This window comes from Poecilia formosa, unplaced genomic scaffold (assembly GCF_000485575.1).
Source record: "Poecilia formosa unplaced genomic scaffold, Poecilia_formosa-5.1.2 Scaffold84, whole genome shotgun sequence".
NCBI classification, from domain to species: Eukaryota; Metazoa; Chordata; class Actinopteri; order Cyprinodontiformes; family Poeciliidae; genus Poecilia; species Poecilia formosa.
In genome coordinates this window covers 449,721-461,283 of record NW_006800023.1, presented here as the reverse complement: position 1 = coordinate 461,283, position 11,563 = coordinate 449,721, and the positions used below count along the sequence as shown (strand labels likewise).

At 40.0% G+C, this 11,563-nt stretch overlaps 1 protein-coding gene across 1 annotated transcript in view; it reads left to right on the top strand.

Annotated features, from left to right (window-relative positions):
- The window catches only part of map2 (microtubule-associated protein 2), an 84,274-nt gene that overhangs the window by 53,020 nt on the left and 19,691 nt on the right, over positions 1–11,563 (top strand). The window contains exons 5-9 of the mRNA XM_016673879.1: positions 77–166; positions 1,711–1,785; positions 5,243–5,458; positions 7,753–8,076; positions 9,199–11,417. Of these exons, the coding sequence (XP_016529365.1) occupies positions 77–166; positions 1,711–1,785; positions 5,243–5,458; positions 7,753–8,076; positions 9,199–11,417 (2,924 nt within the window). The remainder of the gene's footprint in view (positions 1–76; positions 167–1,710; positions 1,786–5,242; positions 5,459–7,752; positions 8,077–9,198; positions 11,418–11,563) is intronic.

Genomic DNA, 11,563 nt, shown 5'->3' with positions numbered 1-11,563 from the left:
ATATATATATATATTATTTTTTTTTTTTTATTACATTTTAATGACATTGTGGGTTTGCATGATTGTCTATTTTCAGAGCAAGTTTCGGCACGGATTGTGCAGGAAGTGACAGCAGAGGCAGTGGCGGTGCTAAAGGGAGAACAGGAGACTCAGCGGCTGCCGTCAGGTGAGATGCAGATCCCAATGCTGGCATAAGTGCTACGTGGAAGTAGGAAGAGCAAAAAAAATTGTGTGCTTGTCTCACAGAACTGGAGTCTCTGCTGGTTAGCGTTGAGTAAGGGTTAGGACACACTGCTGGCAACTATCCAGGGATTCAAAGACCTACTGAGGCAGCTTTGAGTCAGCATTTTTCACACCTGAAGTTCAAAGGTTCATCTACAATATGTTGTAGCAGAATCTTTGTCAGTGCTTTGCAGAGCCTTACATACGCCTCAGTTTTTCTCATTACAACTACAAACTTTTAATAAATTTACTGGGATTTGATGTAATAGACTGGAAAAGGGTAGTGAAGTAGAAAGAAAGTGATATACAGTTTACAAGTTGTTTGTAAATTCAATCTTGAAAGCTGTAGCTTGCTTTTGTCTTTGGAAACCTGGAGTCAGTGCATTGTAAAACCACTTTTACAATTGCAAGCTTTTTTCCTTTTTTTTTTTTTGTTTTCTGAGAATGTTTTTCTGTTTTGCAAGCTAATGTCTACTCAGTTGGATTTAATCCGGGGCTGGACTTTAGCCCAATTCTGACTTATGATTATGCTTTGATCTCAACCTCTTCTTTCAGAAATGCCCTGAGTTTAACTCCATCCATCTTTTCTCAACTCCCTGTTAAGTAAAAGCATCCCGAGGTGTTGCTCAGGTTGATACCCAATGCAATTTTTTTTAACCACACATAATATTTTACATGTATTCCAAAAGGTTCATTTTGGTTTCATCTGACCAGAGGACTTTTCACATGACTGCTCTGTCCCCTACATGGCTCAATTTTTTTTATGGATTTCTTTTCATAGTGCCTTTGTACTTCCCACTCTTCCATGAGGAACACATTTGTAGAGTTCAGATCTAATAGCTCTCCTGTTAACAAGTTATCCCCTCTGAGCTGTGAATCTCTGCAGCTCCTCCAGAGTTACCTTTCATTCCTGGCTGCCTCTCTGAGTAATGCGTTGGTGGATGGACATATGTGATGTTTTGAGATGAGTAAACTGCCAGTTCAAACTTTAGGATATTGTTTTAGAAACCTAAACCAGGTGTAAATGTTTCCATCGCTTTATCCTTGACCTGTTGGGTGTGTTTTTGGTTCACAATGCTGCTTGTTTACTAATAATCTCATAAAAATGTTTAAGGCTTTCGTACCAATTCTTTTAATGTTTTCCTTCCCTATTTCTCATTTTAAAGCTAAATATGATTCATTGAAATGCGTGTATGCATTTTGTCAAAATTGGACAAAGGTTCTGGATCTGTCTATGCTCTTGCAAGGCATTGTTCCTGCCACCTTAGAATCTTATATATATAGATTATTAGGAGAATATGTATGTACAGAGTAAACAATCATCCATTTTAAGCACCTAACTTCGAAAGGAAGTTAGACTTCAAAAATCTGCTTTTTACTTGCCATAGGTCTGCAAGTCCTACATGAGCTTATTCTTCCAATGTATCATCTTCATTGGATTTATGTAGCTGTATGCTTGACTCATCTTCTCAAAATGCCTCTTTACAGTTGAAGATACCACCAACTTGCCTCCCTCCCCTCCCCCTTCACCTGCAGCTGAACACTTTGGTCCCTTGGAGCAAGGTAGGCCAAGAATAAAGAGAGCATACTTCTATTAAACTAGAGTGCGGTCTCTTTCTTTCCGTTGACTGTACCTGTTGGGGTTGTGAATATGCGCTACCCCCTCGCACGAGGGTTTCTCCCAGTCTCCAGTGGGACAAACAACACTATGATGCGTGTTAAGTAAGCCAAAACCGAGCTGCGAAAAGCGACATCATGTTCTTCTTTCTCCTGTCATACATTTCCTGTAATATCTCACCACTTCTCCACCATCCTATGCCTGGAACATAGTCATCCTGAAAACCTTCATTTTTGCCATCGTCCATCCAGAGTGAAAGAGACTTCCACCTGCATGTAGACTGTGTTGGTACAGGTATAGTCTTTTTATATGATCCTCTTCATCCAAAACCCATTTTTTAAGCTCTACATGTCAGTCTTCCCGCACACTAAAATCAACCATATTAGGTAACCCTTCAACTTTCTGTTAGCTGTTCCTTTGATTAATTTATGTTTTGCATGTCTTTGGCCATTGGGTTTTCTGCTCATTGTCGTTTGTCTGACTTATTTTGTGTGTGTGTGGCTGTAGTTTATAAGTCAGAGATTAACTCTCTAGTCAACAAAATATCCAATATAAACCTAAATATCTAAAGGTATAACTGAACCGATGTATAAAAAAATGTCAAACAAAATTAAATCAGTGCAATTAAATTGTATAGTTTTAAAATTGTAGTTGCCTTCTGCTGTTGGAAAAGGGTTGTAAAAAAAGTAACTACAATTAAACTAAGTGCTATTATTAGCTGTTTTCTTTCCACTTTGACACATAGACCAGTGAGAGTATGCTTAATTTTTGTGACAGTAAAAAGTGCTCCTAAAACTTGAAATATTGCTGATAAATGATTCAAAAACAAAAAAATTACATAGGTGCATCTCAATAAATTAGAATTTAATGAGATAGTAAAATAAAAAAAGTGAAATTTTATTCTTTTTCCAGAAAATAATATTGAATAAGAGCTGAGAAAAGAAGTATTTTTAACACAGAAGACCTTTTAAGAGGTCTGTCTGGTTATTGCACAGTATATGCATTCCATACTTTGTAGGAGCTCCTCTTAAATTATTGCTTCAGTGCGTCTTGGCATGGATCTGATCATTTTCTGACACATCTATTGTGTTCAGGAAGCTTTACAGGAGCTCTGTACTTTGTCTCTCATCTTCTTTTTACATTTCTCCATAACTTCTTTATGGGGTTTAGGTCAGGCAAGTTTGCTGGCCAGTCAGGCACACTAATACAATAGAGCCTCCTTCTGCTGATGAGCAGAAAGCACAAAGTGGTAAAATATACTGTGGGAGTGACTCTAGACTAAAGGAAACGCACAGAACCAGAAGATGACATGGCTCTCAAAAATAATCACTGACAATGGAAACCTCATTAGATTTAAAAAAAAGTCTGATTCAGACCCCTTCCACTCTTGCTCTACAATCGGAGACATGGATATTCTGAATGAGTTAAAATGCTTCTCCCCTTGTCTTGTTCAGAATCTGATTACATAAGAACTATGATGGTTCATACAACTGTGTGTGATTGCTCTTGAAGGGCTGACTCCAGCTGCTGCCCACATTGTGAATCACCTACAGTACAAACTCTTGAATGGCCTTTCCTGCACAACTCTCGCAAGGTTGCAGATTTTGTCCCTATTGCATGCATGCTTTTTTCTAGAACACCGTTTCCATCCACCCAACTTTCTAATGGACACGACACTTTAAATAACCAGCTTCTTTAGCGAGGATATTTTGTGGCTTACCTTCATTGTGGAAGGTGTCATTGATTTTTGGCTGGACAACTGTCAAGTCAGCCGTCTTCCCCATAGTCGAGGAAACGATGAGAAAATATTTCTGTTCACAAAATCTATTTATTGGTACGATATAATATCATCCAATTATCTGAGAAACAAAAATGTAATGTATCATTTCCATGATTATCAAAACAGATTATGTTGTTTTCATTTTTAAATGAAAATACTGAAAATAAATTTACACTTTGCTGACACCCTAATTTATTTAGATGCACCTGTTGTTTTTGACTGGTCTGAAAAATATCAAGGTTTAGATATTTGAAAATGTTTTGTGTCCATTTTACAGTTTAGACTAAAAGCCTTTTTTCTGGTTATATGTCCTTCACCGAATAATAAAATCTCTCTTGCTGATAATGTTAACTGTGTTTTATTTGTGTTCTATAATAGTAGAAAGGAGCAGATGTCTCCATCAAATTTTGCCTTCTTTGATAGTCTTAGCTAGATAAAGGCTGGCCCCCAAAGCTTTGATTCATTTGAGTTGCTTGTCCACTTGTTGCTGTGTGTGTTATGTGTCTGTTCTCCTCTACCAAGCTTTTTCTCACATTCTTTTTTTCTACTTTTGTATTTTTTCTTCTTCTAAACATCGTTCTTTTTTGTTTTATTCTGAAGCTTTTTGGTCTGCAAAAAAATGTCCATCTTAAAACAAGAACAGGCCAGACCCTCTATTAAAAATAATCTAAATGTCCACAGTTTGCCCAAGTTAAACTTAGGGTTAAATTTAGCATGACCTATTACTCATCCTTATGAATTTCTTTATTTCCTGTTACAGATATAAATAAATTAAAGGCTAATTTACTGATTAGGTTTTGGTACAAAATCATATAAGGTGAACTTATTTTCCATTTGAACAACCTTTGTTTGGCACAATCCTTACTCTTCTTCTACACTTTTTGACAATGTGCTTTGGATCAATATGACATTATGAAACCCGTTGACAACACATTTTCAGTTTCCAGGTATTTAGGTTATGTCCACCTGGTATTTGGCTTTCAAAGACTTCATGATGCTTTAAATATGAACAAAATTGCCTGGACTTTAGAAGAGACAGAGGCCATGATTATCACAGATACCCATCAGTAGACTTCACAAGATATTTTGGATATTCATCTTTCATTTAATGCCAGACTCAGTTGATGTGTTGCTGTAAACTCAGTCTGTTTCAGCTTACTACAGCACATCATTCAAGCTAAAGTCCCGCATATATAGTTGGAATAGTAAGATAGAAAAGACTTTTATGGCATCACCGCCAAATGAGCATTAAATAACATTATTATTGTGAATTGCAAACACCCCATGCCACTCGGCTGCCAATATGTGGCACCTGCTTTTTGTCTTTTCATGAGATTTTTTCCCAACTAAATAACTGCAATTAAAATAGGAGGACTTTTATAAACGTTTTGGTGCTTGCCTGTGCTGCAAGTGGTACAACAAAGTGTTAATAGTTAGCAAAACTGTCTGGACTTTGAAATACAACTATTAAGTCACTTAATAAAATCCCTTTAAGATGGTCATTCTTTGTGTGTATTCTTCATTTTCTTCTTTTATCAATTCCTCCTTTTCACTGTCTCTCTTTCAGTCTGTGTGTCCAAATTTCCCTGCAGTTCTTCTCCTTGTGTCTGTCTTGTTCGTAGATGTAGGGGATGAGGAGGAGGCGGGCCCTCTCCGCCGCTTCCAAAATTCTCGGGAGAGGTGCAAGTTCCTCGCCCCCTCCATCTCAGTTTCCGTGCCCGAGGACGACCCCTACCACTCCGACGAGGAGTACTATGAGCACCCATTGTTCAGCCCAGAGTGGACGCACTCGGGCGCTCGCCCCACAGGGCACGCCGTGGCCTTTAGACAGATTGAAGGTGAACCACGCATGGTTCCTCTTTGCCATTCTCCCCTCATCTCCTCGCTCCTTCGTTGTTTTCCTTCTGTGATACTACCTTCTTCCTTCATTCCTACCCTCTTTTTGTCCTTCCGTCTCTCCGTCCTTCAGTTCGTCTCTTCGTCTGTCTTGGTGTGATGTTTGTGTGTCCTTTGTGATGTGCATCCACTCAAAATCTGACATTTTTATTTGCCAGTCATACTTTTTCTTGTCATTCATTTTAACCGAAACAGTTGCTAGCTGTGGTTGCCCCGCCGTTAACTCTAGTACATAGCAGTGATGTGTATAAAGTCTGACAATGTGTTTTTGTAAGCCACTCAGTGAGCATTTTCATCAGTAACATTGTTGCCCACAAAGCTGACTCTCAGGACATGACTTAAGCTCCATTGCTCCCATAACTGTCTGAGAAACTGTGCATATCCTCTATGCACACATCCCTCCCCTCCTTGCCAAACATTTTCCAGTCTTGTGCTGTAGTCCATTCCTTTAGATTACCCCAGTTTCTTTCACTGTGGTCTACTGTGCATACATACATACATCTCACAAAGACTTAACACTTGCAGTGTGGCAACAAGAACGACTTTCAGCTCCATCATGCTCACATGCACTTCAGACGTAATTCAAAATCTGAGACTGTTATTGCATCTGACTCAGAATTTGAATCTTTCCCCACAACAATTTAAAGATGGGTGATAGTATAAAATCTAATTTAAATGTAGTCTAAATGGCACTTTTAAATGTTAGCAATATATAGAATTTATTACAGTCAGTTATTTACCCATTCTTATACATACACACACTCAACCTGCCTGTGTGTGAATGAATGAGTGAATGACTGATTGTATTGTAAAGCTCTTTGGAGTTTTTTTTTTTTACTTACTTCCTTACTTAAAAAAGGAAATATTGCAAGGTTTTAGTAGTTTAGTAGTCAATTTTTTTGATCATGTTGGTTTACAGTGCCTATAAATAAACATAAGCACACCACATAAACTGTCACAAATTATCTCCTGTTGTATTGCTAGTTAAATAATGAACCTCGGAATAACCCTTTCATGTCTAGACTGAAATCCTCATTGGATATTGAGTTATTAAAACTGATGACAGATGAAAGGAGGACTACATAAGCCTTCACAATGGAAAACTAGCTCAAAAGTAGCTCCTGCTTCACTTATGTGGCTCTATAGGTGTGACAAGTGGTGGAAAGCAAAAAAATGTGAGATAACGATGGTCTCATCTCAAATTGTTTTTCACAAGTTTTGTTGGTAATTAGTGGATTACCATCACTAACTGTACCAGTAGCTACACCAACTATGTTTCGAATATGAACAAAATTTTCAAGTTTTAAATCCAGTAAATAAAAATAGGTGTTCAAAGGTGTTTTGAAAAAGTTTCATTTTTGGAGGGAAGTGTTGGAGGGGGACTTCCTACCCACAAAGATTCAGTCATAGATCCTGGAGCTGACTAAAGTAAAAGTAAAGAAACATTATTATTTTCTAGCTATTTATAAATAGTGCAAAGGAAAAAATTTAAATCATCACAGGGCAAATATCTTTTTATAAACGTTATCACTCCCCTTTATATGCTCATCTCAAATGGGTAGGGAATCCTTTTCACCTACAAAAGTGGTCAAGGCCCACCAAAATGAATCAATGACAGTATTAAAGTGACACAATCCACTTTAAAGATGAATTATTAAATGAATATTCATTTGTGCCAAAATGTTTATTGTACGGGGAAGATCCATTAATGATAATGAACCTGACTCTTAATTTGCTGTGCAGGTTCACCAATTAGATGGCAATTTATTTAAAGGGAAACAGAGACAGTTTTCACTTATTTCACGATGGACTGCAAATCATAAACAACAAAACTGTTAGGTTTTTGAAGGAGTCGGTAGCTTGATTATTTTACAATATCTTACATAAATGGACATATTGAAATATGTAATGTACTATGTTTATTACATGTAAAAATATCTGGGCTTATTTATAAATTGGATTGTGGCATTTTTAGTTTCCCTCAGAGAGTGCCTTTTTTATGTAAATACAAGTCACAAAGTATATGATAAAATAGTTAATTATTTTAAACACTCACTCAAGATCCCTCTAAATTAAAACTCCATGTTCTCACTGTTTTTGTGTGAAAAAGCTAACTGTTTGGGTCACCTTCTTACAGAGCTGAAAGTATCCCCTCATAAGTTATGTTCTTACATAACCCAAGTCTGTGTTGCCTGTAGTCTTATTGTGTCCCCCCTTTCACCCTGTTTTTGAGAAGAAGAGACCATGGAGGCTCTTACAGCTGAATACGAGGAAGAGGAGGAAGAGGTTGAAGAGGAGGAGGAGGAGGAGGAGGAGGAGAGTGCAGAGGCGGCAATGTCCGAAGCAGCTCTTGATGAGCAGCAGTGGAGTGGGGAAGAGCCCGAGCTGGACAGCCCCAAAGCTGAACTCTTAGATCAGACAGAGGCCTTAGACGAGGCACAGGTTGTAGACCTGGGGCAGTCTGAGGCAGCTAGTGCTGCCACAGAAAGCTCTGTGGACAGAGAGGAGGATGAGGAGGAGGAGGAGGAGGATGCAGAGGGTGAGGAAAGCCATGAGACAGGTGTGTCCTGCCCTCTGCTCTCCCTGCCTGCATGTTACTGCATTTGCCACTCTATTACAACGCAAGATGTGTCAGAAAGGAAGCAAATAACATAAGCATTATTATTCTACTGGAATGGCAAGTAATCCTCTCTGCGCTCTGCTGCGGCTGCAAGGCAACACAGGCTTGTTGGTGAAAAGAGTCACATTGTTCAAATTAACCTGGTTTTCTTGTGTGGTGTCTTTGCTTGTGTTATTTTTTTCTTTTTTCTTTTATTTACTTGATGTAGTTTTTGGGGCCGGCCATTTCGTGTTGGTATAATGATGTGAAGTGACGCTAAACATAACCGTGCTTTTTCTTTTTAATTTCCCCAGCTTATAAGCTTACTAGTCTCTCATTATGTTCAAACATAATGGCTTGGTGCTGGTATGCCAGTGCTGCACATTTAATGTTACCATGAATCGCAGTAGATAGAACATGCATTACATTTTTAATCACCAGTCTCAGTACAGAGAGTTTATAAGGGAACTGTGTTTGGTGTGTCTTGCTCAGTGTGGTACAGGTGTTTGTTGAACCATATGTATATTTGCAATTATATCATCATCAAAAAAGCAAAAATTATATTAATTTGCTTTTTTCCTCACCGTTTGTGAGTGACATATAGCATTTCTCTGTCATTCTTGGGATGCTTGTTTCTTAGATGAGAAAATTACATTACGCTACCAAAGTTCCATGAGATGCTCTAACAGATTTATGATTTATAGCTTTTATCTTAAAGTGTAGCGATGATTTTCAACAAATGACAGAAATGCTGTATCCCTTATAGTTGGTTTTGATGCATGGGTACTCCTCCCATCTCTTATAACTGTTTTCCCATAAATCAGCATTACAGTTGCCTCACGCCGACTCCGTCACACTCCATCTCATGTCTTTCATCCATCTGTGACATGGTGGGCCCTTAATCTTGCCGTACCTCTTCAGTGATGGCTGTATTTGTGCTGTAAGTTTCCAAAGGAGAGCTTTGCCTGGTTGTGTGCAAGCTTTCCCAGTGACCGGCTTACAAATGATCCTTGTTCATAGCATGCTTAAGCAATATTTTTTTCTTTTGTGAAAGAAACAGTCAACTTACAGATATCTTTGCAGCTTTGAAGATGGATGCAGACAAGCAGGACAGTGAGTCGATGAGCCCTGACAGCATTGGATCAGAAAAGCGCCCTGAGGAGTTTTTTGAGCCTCAGATGCAAGGTTTCTTTGCTGGTGAACGAGTTGTACCGGAGAGCCCGACCATGGATATGCCATCTTTTGTGCCTCCAGATGTTCAAATCCAAGCCAAAGAACCAGTCAGATCTCTCACACTTCAGCCCACATATGGGGAGCCAATCACAGTGTCAGAAAAACAGCCATCAGTGGAGGTGGTGGAGTTCAGCAGCATCACTGCTCCTTCTGACTTTTCTTCGATGGGAGTTAAAGCTCAGGCAGGAGACACAACTAGAGAGGCCAGAGACAAATCAGGCATGTCGGCATACTTTGAAACTTCAACTATGGAGACCGAGGAAGGTACAGAATGTAAGGGCGAGGGTTATTATGAACTGAGTCGATCTGGTGAAAAAACGAATAAAGATGATTCCAAGTCCCAAGAAGTCAGCTACAGCACACTGGCAGAAGCTAAGGATAACCCTGGAATAAAAACAGCTCCACCTGGAGATACCGACATGTTTGCAATTCCTGATAGAAGTAATGAATGCAGGCTTTCGCCCGGTAAGCTCGCCTTAGAGCAGAGGAGTTATTCACTCAACATCACCATTGGAACAACAGATCAGAGTGGACAAGGCAGGCAAAGAAACTTCACCCCACTGGCCACAGACATCATGTCATATACAAGTGGAAGTCTTGACGAGTCGGCTGACTACCTTCCAGTTTCTACACCCTGCATAGATAAGCCTCCGTCATTTCCTCCTCTCATCCTTGAGACTGCTGCTTCAGTCACATCGGATTCCTCTTCCCCTCCAAGAACCGCTGAACCACCATTAAAGGTCAGTCCAGAACCTGAATCTCCTGAATCACCCGAGCCAAATAAAGGCCCTTACAAAAATGGTTCAGTGATGACACAGGACTTGCCGGAGATGCTAGACCTTGCTGGTACCCGGTCCAGGCTGGCTTCAGAAAACGCAGACCCTGAAATAATCCAGAAGAAGCCACTCAAAGATGATGTTCCTATCTTCACTGATGATCCTCTCGCTAGTATGACTTCAGGGGAGCTGAGTCCTGGTGTAAGAAAAAGTGATAGTCAACTGGAAGAGATGGGGTATTGTGTGTTCAGTGAATATTCAGGGCCTATGCCATCCCCTGCAGATGTCCTCAGCCCTACAAACACCTGTGGACAAATTTTTACCCCTTCTGTCTTGGAGGAGAAAGTGGCTGAACAGGCTAGAAAATTAGCAGTAAGAGATACATCCTTGGAAGACAAGACTTTGTCATCTGGAGGTGCCGATGTTTATGACAGGGATGACCAAAGCCAAGGGGAAAGAAATAATTCACTTGAAGAAAGCAGCAAATATGATTCAAATGATCATCCAGCAAAATCTGTAAGTGAGACACCTTTTGGTCAGCTTAGTGAGCCCTTTGTGACACCAACTGTCACTGTGACTCTAGAGGAAGGAGAGAGGTCAACGAGTGAGACCGAACGCCAAGCCAGTGGCGAAGGTTCAGTATCAGAAACCGAGATCGCCGACTATGAGAGGCAGATCCGCAAGCTGGAGATGGAGGACAGGCCTCTAAGTCTTGAGGAGGAGCGGGAACTCCAGGAGCTCCGGGAGAAAGTGAAGCTGGTGCATCAAGAGGCCTACGAAGAGGTGGATGCTGAGGATGTTTACCAGTTGACTGGCATGGCCAAGGACCGCATTGCCAGGCCAGTGAAAACATCACCTACTTCTTCTATAGAGAGCAACATTGATGATGACAAACTGCTTTCCCCAGTACTCTCACCCTCCAAACTTAAGCAAAGAGAATTATACGGTTCACCCAAAAGAGCAGCTTCGCCTGTGTCAGGAGTAAACAAAGATGAAAGGGATGAACAAGAGAGGAAAATGAAGGAAGACCAAGAAAGGGAAGCAACTGAGCGAATAAAGAAAGACGAGGAAGAGAGAAGAATGAAGGAAGAAGCAGAATTCAAAGAAAGAGAGGAACAAGAGAGAAGGGAGAAAAAAGAGGCGGAAAGGATACTGAAGGAAGAGACAGAAAGGCATGAGAAAGAGTTGACAGAAAGACTGGAGAAAGAACATAAAGAGAAAGAGGAGATGGAGATCAAAGAAATGGAGGAGAAAGAGAAGAAAGAAAGGGAAGAGAGGGATGAGAAAGAGAGGGTAGAAAGAGAAGAGAGGGAGAGAAAAGATAAAGAAGAATTGGAGATGAAGGAAAAAGAAGAGAGAGAGAGGAAGGAGAAAGAAGAAAAGGAGAGGAAAGACATGGAAGAGAGGGAGAGGAAGGAGAAAGAAGAAAAGGAGAGGGA